This window comes from Jaculus jaculus, chromosome 7 (assembly GCF_020740685.1).
Source record: "Jaculus jaculus isolate mJacJac1 chromosome 7, mJacJac1.mat.Y.cur, whole genome shotgun sequence".
Classification (NCBI taxonomy): domain Eukaryota; kingdom Metazoa; phylum Chordata; class Mammalia; order Rodentia; family Dipodidae; genus Jaculus; species Jaculus jaculus.
Window position 1 is genome coordinate 64485937 of NC_059108.1, and position 14384 is coordinate 64500320.

Consider the following 14384-nt stretch of genomic DNA (forward strand, 5'->3'; position numbering starts at 1 on the left):
GCATGCACTGCTGGACGTAGTGGAGAGAAGAGGGACAAGAGTTCATGCCACACACTGGCTTTGGACACATGTCATCGGAAAGACGGTAACATTCTTAACGTTAGGCTGGCCTGTATCCCTTTGGAGTGCCTTAGCTACTTAGCTTTGAGATAGATTACAAAAGGCTTTTACAATAAGCATACCAGAAGAGAGTAAGAAGTTAGAGTGCACAGAAAAGCCCAAGTCAACATAATCATTTTCAACTGTGGATATGTATTTGCAGCATTTTAAAAATTATTTAAAAAATATTTTATTTATTTGAGAGCGAGAAAGAGAGACAGATAGAGAGAATAAGAGAATGGGTGTGCCAGGGCCTCCAGACTCTGCATACAAACTACAGACACATGTGTCAACATATGCATCTGGCTTATGTGGATACTAGGGAATCAAACTTTGGTCCTTGGGCTTCACAAGCAAGTGCTTTAACCACTAAGCCAACTCTCCAGCCCTATCTCTAGCATTGTTAAGGACAAAGAAGCCCATGGAACATTAAGGCTTCTCTTAGAGTAAAGAGGAAGGAATCATGTTAGCTTGTTCTTACCTCATCTCCATACCACCTTAGCAATGATTCAGGAAAAACAGACCATTTCTGTGGTAGGTGGAGGTTAATGGTAAAAGTGTTATAACAGGTAGACCTGGTCTTTACTTTTCTAGAACTCCCACTTGCTGACTCACAAGACACTCAAATCATGAGAACATATAACCCTAGAGATGCCAGAGGATGTGGAGTTGTCCCATGAACCAGAATCTCCAGCTAGCTCCCCTTCATAGAGATGCCCTGTCTTTGTAGCTTTCTCCTCCCTTCATATTAGGGCTTGCACCCAGGGTCTCATACATGTTGAATGGGTGCTATACTACTGAGTTACAGTGCCATCTCCTCTTTCTTCTACTTACCATGTCCCTGAACCTGAATTCTTAGTCATTCTTCTTTCTACTCACTTTGCATGATGAACTGGCTTTTGTCACCTTAAGGTTGAGCACAGACACTATTGCCCATTAAACCAGCTGTTAGGATCAGTTGAGTAGGAGACATGTATTGGCTTATGGAATAGCTTTTCTCAAGGCGCTCCTTAAATCTGCCTTTATTATTTTGTTCAGTACAGGAAAAGCCCATCTTTTTTTAAAGTTTCATGGTAAACAGTCTTTTTAAAATACGTTTTAATATTTTATTATTTATTTATTTATTTGAGAGAGAAAGAATAGGTGCCTCAAGGCCTCCAACCACTGCAAACAAATTCCAGACTCATGTACCACCTTGTGCATCTGGCTTACGTGGGTCCTGGGGAATCAAACTCAGGTCCTTTGGCTTTGCAGGCAAGTGCCTCAACTGGTAAGCCATTTCTTCAGCCTCCATCTTCTATATTTAAAAGTTACTTTTATTTATTTGGACAGAGAGAAAGAGGCAGACAGGAAGAGAGTGAGTATGGGCTGTCCAGGGCTTCCTGGCCACTGCAAATGAACTCCAAATACATGTGCTACTTTGTGCATCTGGCTTTAAATGGATACTGGGCAATTGAACCCAGGCCATCAGACTTTGTAAGCAAGTGCCTTTAACCAGTGAGTCTTCCTTTCAACCCTCTAGCTTCTTGAAGAAATAAAAAGAAACACTCGAAACTTGATTGAAAACACCTTTGATTCTGCCATGGTAACCCTCTTTTTCCTCGGTGATATACATTGAAGGTGTCAGGTTGTTTTTAAGTGTAGATTTTTCTATGTTGTGTTATAAACCTAATTAGCTGCAAGACAGCCAGGTTCTATGTTTCAAAGGGTATGGAAAATACTGTATCAAATAGGCCAGTCTTTTTGGTTATTGTCCAGAAGGGAACTGACCCAGCTTCTAAAACTGTCATCTTGTTCTCTGAGGTATTTTCTGCTAATAGTGGTATTTAGGTATATGTGTGCGTGTATGTGTGTGTCTATTACAATGTGACTAAAAGTGCTTTTTGCCTTCTTATATGTGGTCTCAGATTAGCAGCACTAAATGACAGTTTTAATCAAAAAATGCACTACATAGCTTTGAGTACTAAATAGCTGTTATTCTTAATAGTTTAAAATTTGATATTGCTGGCATTAAATTTTTTTCCTCTTTAAATAAACCCCCAAAGTCAGTTTCTAGCAATTATCAAAATTATTTTTCAACATCCTACATTAAAAGTTTGTATATTCCTTGGCAACTTTCTGTATGACTTATATCTCCCTCAAAAAGGTTTTAGTCTGGCTTGATTGTAGAATAATGTACATGCAGATGTTGCCTAGTTTTGAGGGTTTGGACACATGGGTTCCTCAGTAAACTATATTCAAGATCCCTTGTCTGCTTATTGTTAACTTCGTGTGCCCACTTTCCTGTGACAATACTAGTATGAACATTAAAGTGGAATTGTGACGTAAGACATTTCTACAAGACATTGAGACAAGCTTCCTGTTTAAGTGATAGGCTACAGTTTTAAAATGGATCAACACATATACTAACAAGGAAACAACTTGTATATAATTCTGCTTTAAAGCTCAGAAATCTATTTGCTTCTGCCTCTGAAAATCTCAAAAACTAAAAATTACATTCATAATGTTTTAGTCACTTTTGGATTAATTAGAATTACATTTCAAATTTTCATAACTGAACCCCCTATTGCCTGGGCCTTGTGTATGTATAGAGACATTTATATGGAATCCCCCCACAGAGTCAGATTCCCAGGATCCTTCTTTACTGTATATCATCATTAAAATAAACCACTGTTGTGACTGGTGTGATATTTTCTTTGGAATGTGTTATTTTCTTTGGAATGTGTATCTGTAGTGATTTGCAGTGTCCTTTCCCTATCTTCTGATTAATGAAAAGCAAGAGTATCCATATCATATTCACAAAATAGTAATGTATGTGTATCCAGAATTTATCTTTTGAAACACAATTACCAAATAGTTTTCATAGCAATGAATATCAGGACTACAGTTTTTGACTTCTCCATGACTTCTCCAGAGCCTCAGTAGATATGTCATTCTCCAGTAGACAAGGCTGATCATGAAGAACTGAAGGTTATTAAAGTATACTTCTAGGATTATGATTATTTCATAAAAATATTCATAAATATATATTCATTAAAAATATATTATAAAAATGCACCAATTACATGACTACAAGCAACCTTATAAGGTAATGTTTTCCGCAGAGCTCCCTGCAAACATCTTTCAAAGGAAAAAGAACTCTATTTAAGTGGATGGAAAATTTTTTATTTTTATTTAATATTTGACAAATTAAGAACTCTGAAACCACACACAAAAACCCTATGTAAAGACCCAGTTGCATGAGTGAAAACATAGACCCTTATTCCATTCTGGGGAGAGTGGGTTGATTGGTTCTTATGGCCCATGGAAAACTGATCTCCCGAATTCCCTGATGCTCACTGCCTGCATAGGACCCATGCAGGGGCTTTTGTGTTCCAACCTGGAGTGATATAATCAGGTTCCAGCCTCATTCCACCCGTTCCTTTGGGACAGCACGGAAGGCACCGAGGTCTGGCACACAGTGCTATTGTCACCTGCCAGTTTCTTGCTCCTTTTAAGGTGATTAAAGCCCCAGTCAGAACTTCCTAAGCCATTAGTGTCTCTGGCTTATTGATCACCAAATTCTCAATATCATCCAGTAGAATACGCTCAAGAAATAGAGTGGTCTCATCTCTGTGACTGCATAGTCACTCTAAGCAGATACCAGTCCTTTTCTGGGCTACAGGCATGCCTCAAGATGCTTGATTTGATTATCTAGATCTACGCTGTCCAATATGATATGCACTAATCACATTAGCTATGTATATTTAATTAAAAGTACATACAATTAAATTTTTAACCCCCAGTTACACGATAGTTATTTTATAGTTTAGGCTTTGACCTTCTTAAAAGGGGAAGAAATTAGCCTGTGAGCAACACCACTGTGTGCAGGACTTTAGTGCCTTCCTCTCCTGCCCAGTCATGCAGCTAAGGGCTCTGTGGGCACCGTGGCTGCCATGTTGGACAGCATGAGTGGTTGCAGTTAGGGAAGACAGTCCCACTGGATGCAGGACTTCTCTGTGTCTTCCTGAGCACCAGATGATAGGTTTTCATTTCTGTTTACTTGCAGCTGTCTGCCACAGGAGGTAAGGGCTCCAGGAACAAGGAGTCTTGAAGAGCTGCTTCACATTGTGACATGTCTGATCCCTTGCACCCATCCCTGCAGCATGAACAAGGTAAGGGCTGTGTTGAATCATCATTTGTATTTTCCTATGGTATCATTTCCCTGGGCACATTCATCTTTCTGTGGCACAAGGAAGTCAGTTTTCCTGCTGGAAGACTTCCAGTGTTTGGGAGTTTTACATGAACCATGTTTCCAGCAGGCACACAAGAGTTGGTGGTCACTCTGTGATTGTCCTCCAGCAGTATCAGGTGCATTTTCCAGAGGCTTTTAAATTGCTGAAAGGTATGACTGTGTTGGCATGATTACTGGAAGGTTGAGGCTGTGGAGCCAGTCTTCCTGAGCTAAGCTTTTGCTGCAGTTGTTTCCAATGTTGGGACACTTGTCCCTTAGACATAGCTGCAAGGGAATCTAAGGAATATATGCAACATTTCTATTTCTTCCCTGATTGATGGGAACTCTTGGGACAGGGGATGACTAAGGCTTGGCTCAGTCTTTCGGTAGGCGACAGACTATTTCAAATGCTAGTGTTATAATGCTATGTGTCCCAAAAGCTCGGGAGGCATGGAGGAAACAGCTGACTGGGACAAGATAGAAGAGTTGACATACTGAATTGGATCATGGATTTCCTGGGCATAGAAGATGGAGCATAGCAGTTCAGGTAAAGGAAAAAGCCTGTATTTAGGTAGAAAAGCATTTGAGAAAGTATAATATGTTTAGAGAATAGCAAAGCATTTGACATGGCTGGAGCAGAGTTACCTACTTATAATGCTTGGTGTTGAGATCAGGGAATTCTTTGGAGTGGCTGTCTTCTGCATTGTTGGATTTGCAGTAGCATCCCTTTCTCCCCATCTAGTTATGATTAACCATAATTGTCCCCTGATATTGCCTAATGTTCCTTGGCAAAAATCACTCCTGGTTGAACACTATGGCAGTAATTAATGATGACTGTTTATGAGCTCAGAGACAGAGGAAAAACCAGGTGTGAGCCACTGAAGGACATGAAATAGGAGAGAGGTTCCCAGAGAACTGCAAAAACATTGTGCTATTTCTAGGTTGTGGTAGAGTTAGACATCACTTTTGAATGCTTTAGTTTTGAAACGTTGTTCTGAAGAGTCTGGTAAGATTGCTTCGTGGTTAAGGCACTTGCCTGCAAAGCCAAAGGAACCAGGTTTGATACTCCAGTACCCACATAAAGCCAGATGCACAAGGTGGTGTATATGTCTGGAGTTCATTTGCAATGGGTGTAGGCCCTGACATGCCCACTCTCTATATATCTGTTTCTTTCTCTCTCGCTTTCAAATAAATAAATGAATAAAATAAAAATTAAAAAAAGAAAAGCTGTAGTGAATCCCTAGACTATACACCATTTAACCTATTGAGATTTTTTTTCTTACCCCCCACACCCTTCTGCTGCCTTGCACTGTGATTTTTCTCAGGCATTCATTTTGGCCTTCTCAGGGGTAGGAAGATCTTTAGTTTGAAGCTTATAGGAGGCTGTAGCTGCTACCCCACTGGGAAAAAAGCAAGAAATTGGTTTGAGAGATTTTATTTGGCTGAGGTAAGCCAAAGAGAAGGAGGAATTCTGGTGTTGAGTGGTCCCCCAAGCTGTATCAAACCTTGGCCTAAATACTTAACCTTTAAGCTATCTAAGAAGACAGAGTTGGGAATTCTGCAGGTAGGCAGTTATTCTGCCTCATAGTTGGGACTGAAGATGGGAAGAGATCTGTCATTGAAAACACTAGCCTCTAGGATTCTGAGTTAGGTGTCCTAGAAAGCAAAGACACCACAATTTGTTCTGTCAGCCCTGTCCAGGGTGCCTGAAGGACAATTCAGCTACTGATATTGTGGTCTCACCCTCCATGCACACTTGGGAATCAGACTCTCCAGAAGTTTTACATGTCTCAGGAGGTATGGATGTGCTTGGGGATTTGTGTTCTGCCTGAGGGGCCCAGCTAGTGCTTTATTTTATATCATTTAAATTGAGAGAAGTGTTTAAGCTTGATATGCCACCTCCATTAGTCAGCAGTTTTCTGATGACCTTTTTGGCATAAGGCAAAGAATTGGCCATTCTTGGTGTGAGGGGTGGGTGGGACAGCTCTTCCTCAACACACTAAAAATAATCATCTTAATAAAGTATATAAAACTTAGAATGGTAAAAATCTTGTTGTGGGTGTGACTGTGGTTTTAAATAGTGTTTCTAGAAAGTAGGAGACATTTGAACTGTGCATGTTCTTTTTTATTAGGCATATGCTCTAATACTAAATTTCTAAATCCCAGACAGCTGATGGAACACTTTAATTATGAAAGTGATGAGATGGAAGTGCTCAAGCATCCTTGTTTTTCCTTTGAGACTCCAAGGTCATAATGGTGGCAATTAGGTCTCTTTAGGGTTGATTAAACCCTTGGAAAATCACAGAAGTGGCCCCCATGGCACAATGGGATTGCCAGTTTATGTTACTAATTTAATTGCAAGGCTAACCTGATAGCCAATGAGCTGCCACCCATCATGTAGTGCCTTAATTTCTTACGTTTTTAAACTCTTAGCTCTGCTTGAGTGTGAGGATTTAACCATGACCCTCAAATGGCCAGCCCCTTGATTGAATTAGTGCAAGTAGGGAAGGGAACAAGGCATTTCTGAACATCATGGTAACCATGAATATGCTGCAGCTTCCTGAGGCCACTGTATGTAGAATATGTCTCTGGATGCCCGTCTCATAAGGGTTACACTCACACCAATTAACCTTCTTAGTGGCATAAAAGGGCTCCAGTGGTTATACATCTGAGATTTATGCAATAAGAAATTGTGGGGAATATATTTCCCAGGGTATTAATTCTCCCCACTCCTTAAGCAGACCAGAAAATCTCCTTTACAGTTCTCTCATGCTATTTTTGTAGAGAAAGCTTTCCAGTCTTTATGCTGATGAAAAATGTCATAATTAGTTTCCAACTTTTATTTTCAAGATAGAGTCTCAGACTGGTCTTGAACTCATAGCAATCTTCCTACCTCTACATTCTGATTGCTGGGATTAAAGGTGTGTGCCATCAAGCCTGACCTGAACTTTTTAATTTTAAGAAATTCTTCATCCTTTCTACTTTCTGGCTCATTCTGTTGTTGAGAAGTACAAATATATATATGTATGTATGTATGTATATATATATATATATATACACACATAAACACACACACATGGTATATAACATGCTAAATATTTGCTAATAAAAAATAAAAAGGACTAATATCTTGGACTTACCTATTATTTTTAATCATAGAAAAAAATGGGTCAAACTGGGATCTTCTAGAGGCAAGCAGGGCATGCTGAGCATCTACACCTGCAGTGACAAGATGTCATTCCTGACAGATCTTGTCTCCCTGTGACTACCTTGGGTTGCAGACACTTCATTCTCTCTCCCATGGTCATTGCTTCCATGAAGGCATGTCACGTTCTATTTCCTTCTTATAATTTATAAGTACACTCCATCTGATAAGGAAATAACTGGTTTTTCTATTGCTACACAAAATAACCCTCTCCTTCTCCTGAGACTGAATCCAACTTCTGACTTCAGAACAGTTGTTGTTGTTTCTCTCCCTGTGTTATGTTCTAATAATGCCAGATCCAATTTCATGGCTTTGCACAAATGCCATAGCATCCAGTGAGGTAAAAGAGTGCCTCTCATCTCTCTTAGTGGGTAGATATCATTGTTGGCTTATATGCCTAGCAGTTTGTTTCTTTGAATGTTTTCTGGTGTTCAGCACCCCATCCTACCACACAAGGTTGATGACAGTATCACCTTTACATTCAGATCAGTGTCTCTTCAGTCAACTGGAATGTAAGACTGAAACTCACTTTACTTTTGCCTTCATTTACAGTTTTCCTTACTTTGAACCTCCTTCCTGTAAAGCAGTAAGGTCATTTTCCACATTTTTAAGAAATAATTGCCCTTAGGCCTTCTAGAAGTTTCATCTTTATAGAATTTGGGAGATCAAAAGGAACCTTGTTAGCATACTGGTATGTCAGTTAATCCTATTATGTTGAATGCAGAGTGCAGGGAATAGTGATACTGACTACCTTGCTTTCCCCATCTGTATCACACTGGAGAATTCAGTAACATCCTAGGAAGACAATAGGAATATAAATTCACATCTGAGAGGTCTGAGAGGGCAGTTTTCAGACTACTGATCCAGGTGTGGAGGTGCATGCTTGTAATCCCAGCGCTCAGAAACTAGAGGCAAGAAGATTATAAAGTCAGCTAGAGCTACGTAGAGAGACTGTGTCTCAAGAAACCAAAACCAAAACTCAATCCACCAAAACACCTTAGAAGCTGACATTATAATCTAATACATGGTTGATTTCGTGAAGGGCAAAGAAGACAAAAAGAATGAAGTAAATATGTTTAGGTTATACATGTGCATGTATGACTATTGAACATGTGAATATTTTAGAGAATTGCTTGCATTCTGGCCACGGAAACAATAGTACTCCTGGGCTTCAGCCTCCAGCCCTCTCATCCTTTCTGCTTAACCAGAAGCACAGTTGTTTCTCCTTCGGTACACAGTTCTTCAAATCTCAGAGCAGTCATGGTGAAGTAATGGTTGGTGTCTTCTCTGAAAAGAAGTCTTCAGGGATCAGGGTGGTTGCTGAAAACCTGAACCATTCTCTGCAGAGAACTTGAGCCTCCAGCAAGTGTTTGACACTGTGCACCCCTTATAGCATCATGTGGATCCATCAAAACCCTAAGTGAGGTGATCATGTTGCCTGCTTGAGTAGCCTGTCAAAGATGAAGGCAAATCCCAATAGAAAGGAGAAACATTTGGTTTCAGAGTAGAAATGCTGGACTTCAGGCTCATGGCAGTCCCAGAAAAGAAAAGCTAAATATTGGCCTAATGATAACGGAATCAAAAGGCTGAAAGTCTTACAGAGTATCAAGATAGATATTCGACATGTGAGATGAGCTTCTGACCATCAGACAGGTCTCACTCGAAGGCAAAAGGGGTCCATTGCACTTTGTTCTTTTTAGTGGGCTTTCACACACAGGATAGTTGGTTTGGGACTCTTTATCCATCCTGATTTCTTGAGGATTTAAAGTGGAGTGCCGAGAATTTTCTTGATTAGAAACAGACTTTGTTCCCTCACCTCCCATACTGATAAATTGCTCTGTGCTGGTTTCATATAGCACTTTAATTGAATGTTGACTGGATGAGAGGTCCCATATCCTCCATTCTCACATTAACAGAGCACAGGCTCCCCTAACTGCACCAACAGAGAGGGCTTCTGGACACTTTCTTTGCTGCAACCCCTTTCTATGAGGCTGGAGACTGCTGGCTTCTGTAACAAAGGTCAATGTGTCTTAGCTTTTGTAAATCAAAGAGAGGGGTGCTTCTGTGTCCCCCCACACACACCCAACAAGCACTTCTCAATCAGTAGGCAATAATGGATATAATTAAGTTATTTGGTTAATTGGTGATTGGAAACATGATTATTTCGTTGTTTAGTTAATCTGTGGCTTGTCCATATTTAGACTTTTAGCAACTCCCTTGATTTGCTTGATCTTATAAAAGAAAGGATTCTTCCGTATGGAAGAAAATACGTAACAGAGAGATTGGAAGCAATCCAATTAATTAATTTGAATACCTAGTACCTACTTTCTTTATATGAGATAGTGGCCTTACCATGTGTAGCTGTTTACTGACGTTTTTCTTGTTCTCTTTTGTCTGTATAAAACAGGCCTACTTTTTTTTCCTCTGTAAGATGTTTTCAGATAACATTGTGCTTTGCAGTATGTATATGTCATTGGTTTTGTTTTAAAAGCCTCATGCTATGTGATAAGATGAACAAATGCTATCTACTAGATAGAATATATAAAACTATATAATTCACAAAAGTTCTATAATGTTTAACAGACAAAATTCTCACATAAAAATCTCACATAAATAACAATGTTTTGATTTATTTGCTTAATCATAGCTTATATATTCTTCTGGTTTGTTTACCTAGTTTTATTTCCTTTTTATTTTTCTTCTTTTGAGAAAAGGGTCTCACTATAGACCAGGCTGACCTGGAATTCACTGTGTAGTCTCAGGGTGGCCCGAACTCATGGTGATCCTCCTATCTCTGTCTCCCAAGTGCTGGGCTTAAAAGGGTATGCCACCATGCCCAGCTTCTTTTCTTTTGTAAATGGAATAGTTTTATAACTTCTTACGTTAATGCAGTGGCATTATGTTAGCAGGCCAGAAAATCAATTAACTAGAAATCTAAGCAGGTAATTAAGGGAAGCAACCTAGCCAGAGAGGTAAATTGTCATCACATGTCATCATGTCATAATGGTCAGGAAGCACCTGTTAATTAGAACAATAGGAATGACAATGATATATATATATGTGTGTGTGTGTGTGTGTGTATGACATTATTCTTAAATCCAAACCATAAACAATTTGTCGTGACAGCTCTAGGCTATGATTATGGCATTTTGGCTGAAGTCTTATGATAACTAAAAATAGACACATATATTGAAGTAAAAGAATATTAAACAGTTGAAATTTGTGAAAGACTGATGCTGTTACATTGTGCAAATTTCCCCAAAGGTGCATTAGTAATTCTGCTAAATAGGGACTTTAATAGACTTTAATAATGTGTATTTACTTTAGAGGCCTGATACACAAAGGGATAATGTATAAAACATTCATAATGGAAAATTGCTACCTTTTTATTTAATAAGAAATCTGTTGAAACAAAACTACTGTACTGCCTATGGTATTGTGTTCCTGGTATTAGTATGCAGAATAACTGCCACCTTTTACATTTTTCACCTATTCTAATCAAGTCACAATTGTATTAGTTATGTGTTTCATGAATAAAAGTAGGGATTTGTTTTAAAGTGCTCATCTTGGATGAAGCTTGTTAAAATTGTGGCTCAGCTTCTCATTTCCTGTCTAATCCTGGGCAAGTTTACTTACCACAAAGCTGCTTGTCATCACTTGCAGAATGAGGGTGGTGTCAATCTCTCACCATTGTAGGGTTAAATGTTGAGATGGAGGCTCCCCATGATGGCACATGGCTGAGTAGCACACTTCCCACATATGTGTCTCTGTACAGCTTCACTGTCTAGGGAGCAGAAAGGATCTAGAGGGGAATGTACAATTAAAAGGAAGCCTTGGTAAGCAGTGCTGAGGCCAAGCCTTGCATTGGATTTCAGTGTGATTGTGTTGTGCAGCTGCTGCGAGAGAACAAAGAAGATGCTATCAGAACAGTGGGACATTTATTTCTTTTAATGAGATAACATCATCAAGTGACAAAGTGCAGTACATCTGTACTTGAAATGCACTGGCATTATCTGCTCAAAGTACACACAAACTTAGAATCCACTGAATCACCTATTTCATCTTCACTGTTAGAGCCACTGGATTTGACCTCTCAGAATAGACCTACACCTTAGGGATCTCCAGAGTAGCAGGGAAACAGACTAATTGGATAAAAGAGAAAAATCCAAGCTGCCCTATAGTAAAGGAGATTCAGAGGAAGGAGGGAGGGCATCTTTCTAACCTTTGAAATGGCTGCACATCCCAGACCTCGTACTTTCCATCCTGGCTCTCTGACGGCTTCTGGTTATAATGTCAGGAATACTCACCATGTCAGAGGGTGACACTGATAGCCCTGACATTCAAAGAGAAGAAAGAAAGAGAACATGAGAGATGGGAGGGAAAACAGTAGGGGAAAGAGTTATTTTTAAAAACAAATCCACAGCTGCAGAATCACCAGCCCTCTGGACATATACCATCAAAGAAAAAAAAGTAAGATGCAAGGTAAATTCTGATAGAGATTGAAATTGGTCTGGTAAGATTTTATGCCATTGTTTTTCTTTCTTGAAGATTTCAATTCATAACCTGTAGTAGAATTATTGTGGCTATGATTTCTCTCCATTAGTAAAAAGAAGGTATTTAAATATCCTCCCCAGTCTTTACCTCAGTTTTCTCTCTGCAATAAACCAAAGGATCTTCACAGGAAGTGTGTGCTCTCCTAGGTTTACCATTTTATTGCCAGATTCCATAGTTTAACATGAACAGGAACTTTAGGACAGAAGTCAGTGGGAGAGGAACACTCTCTGGCCTGGCAACACTGAATCCACACCGTTCAGTCACCCTTGGCAGCTTCACCCTTGGCCTCCCTAACTCCAGGGTATGGCAGCAGCACATGCAGAAGATACTGAGGTTGCGGCTCCCTGTCCATTAGGAGGGGCCCTCCAGATGCTTCTGTGGATCATCTTCCTTTAGGCACTAGCTTTGTTTGAAATGTAATGGGGTGGTCTCAAGTCATGACCTGGAAACCTGTGGCCACAGCTCCCATGTGTTTGGGTTAGATGGTGTGATCTGAATTGAGCTCTGAGCTCAGGCAGGCAGAGTCATCCTACCTTTTCTATAAACAGTGAAGGCTTCTGCCAGCTCAGTTTTTGAGGGATTTCAGATTATTCTGTCTTAACTAGGATATCTACACTTTTCCTTTATCTTCATTCAAGAGAAAAAACATAATGGAAAATATCTATGTAGTCTGTTAATTACCATGTCATAAAGAAAGGAAAGACTTTTGAAAAATCTACATTTAAGGTCCAGAGGTTTTCCATACATACTGACTTCTTAGACTGATATAAAGTAATGCAAATATGAACTTACTTTACAGTATTTTTGTCCTTAGTGCCCAAGAATACCTTACACACTGGAGCCATTTGGGAGAGATATTCCTCTGAAGTTAAAATGAAAAAAAAATTTGAGGGCTGGAGAGATGGTTTAGTAGTTAAGGAGCTTGCCTGTGAATCATAAGGACTTAAGTTTGACTCTCCAGGTCCCCTGCAAGCCAGAAGCACAAAGTGGAACAAGCGCATAAGGTCACACATGCACACAAGGGGGCGCAAATGTCTGGAATTTGATTACCGTGGCTGGAGGCCCAGGCATGCCAATTCTTTCCCTCTCTCTGTGTCTCTCTAGCTCTCTCACATTAAAAAAAAAAAAAAAAAAATTCCAGTATGTTGGGCTTGCCTCAAAAAAAAAAAAAGAAAAAGAAAAACAAACAAGAATTTGAGTGAATGTAGCTTACTTAAATTTTTTTTTAAATTTTTATTAACATTTTCCATGATTATAAAATATATCCCATGGTAATTCCCTCCCTCCCCACCCCCACACTTTCCCGTTTGAAATTCCATTCTCCATCATATTACCTCCCCATTACAATCATTGTAACTACATATATACAATATCAACCTATTAAGTATCCTCCTCCCTTCCTTTCTCCACCCTTTATGCCTCCTTTTCATCTTACTGGCCTCTGCTACTAAGTATTTTCATTCTCACGCAGAAGACCAGTCATCTGTAGCTAGGATCCACATATGAGAGAGAACATGTGGCGTTTGGCTTTCTGGGCCTGGGTTACCTCACTTAGTATAATACTTTCCAGGTCCATCCATTTTTCTGCAAATTTCATAACTTCATTTTTCTTTACCGCTGAGTAGAACTCCATTGTATAAATGTACCACATCTTCATTATCCAGTCATCAGTTGAGGGACATCTAGGCTGGTTCCATTTCCCAGCTATTATAAATTGAGCAGCAATAAACATGGTTGAGCATGTACTTCTAAGGAAATGAGATGAGTCCTTTGGATATATGCCTAGGAGTGCAATAGCTGGGTCATATGGTAGATCAATCTCTAGCTGTTTTAGGAACCTCCACACTGTTTTCCACAATGGCTGGACCAGATTGCATTCCCACCAGCAGTGCAGAAGGGTTCCTTTTTTTCCACATCCCCGCCAACATTTATGATCATTTGTTTTCATGATGGTGGCCAATCTGACAGGAGTGAGATGGAATCTCAATGTAGTTTTAATCTGCATTTCCCTGATGACTAGTGATGTAGAACATTTTTTTAGATGCTTATATGCCATTCGTATTTCTTCCTTTGAGAACTCTCTATTTAGCTCCATAGCCCATTTTTTGATTGGCTTGTTTGATTCCTTATTATTTAACTTTTTGAGTTCGTTGTATATCCTAGATATTAATCCTCTATCAGATATATAGCTGGCGAAGATTTTTTCCCATTCTGTAGGTTGCCTCTTTGCTTTTTTCACTGTGTCCTTTGCGGTTCAAAGTCTTTGTAATTTCATTAGGTCCCAGTGGTTAATCTGTGGTTTTATTGCCTGAG

The 14384-nt window shown here is 39.5% G+C and overlaps 1 protein-coding gene across 4 annotated transcripts in view; it reads left to right on the forward strand.

Annotated features, from left to right (window-relative positions):
* Bach2 (BTB domain and CNC homolog 2) overlaps positions 1–14384 on the forward strand; it is a 475485-nt gene that overhangs the window by 96439 nt on the left and 364662 nt on the right. For all 4 annotated transcript variants that reach the window (XM_045154010.1, XM_045154011.1, XM_045154009.1 and 1 more), the window contains exon 2: positions 4148–4253. Coding sequence is in view for 1 of the 4 variants with exons in the window: in XM_045154008.1 (XP_045009943.1) it covers positions 4245–4253 (9 nt within the window). In the remaining 3 variants the exon portion in view is untranslated. The remainder of the gene's footprint in view (positions 1–4147; positions 4254–14384) is intronic.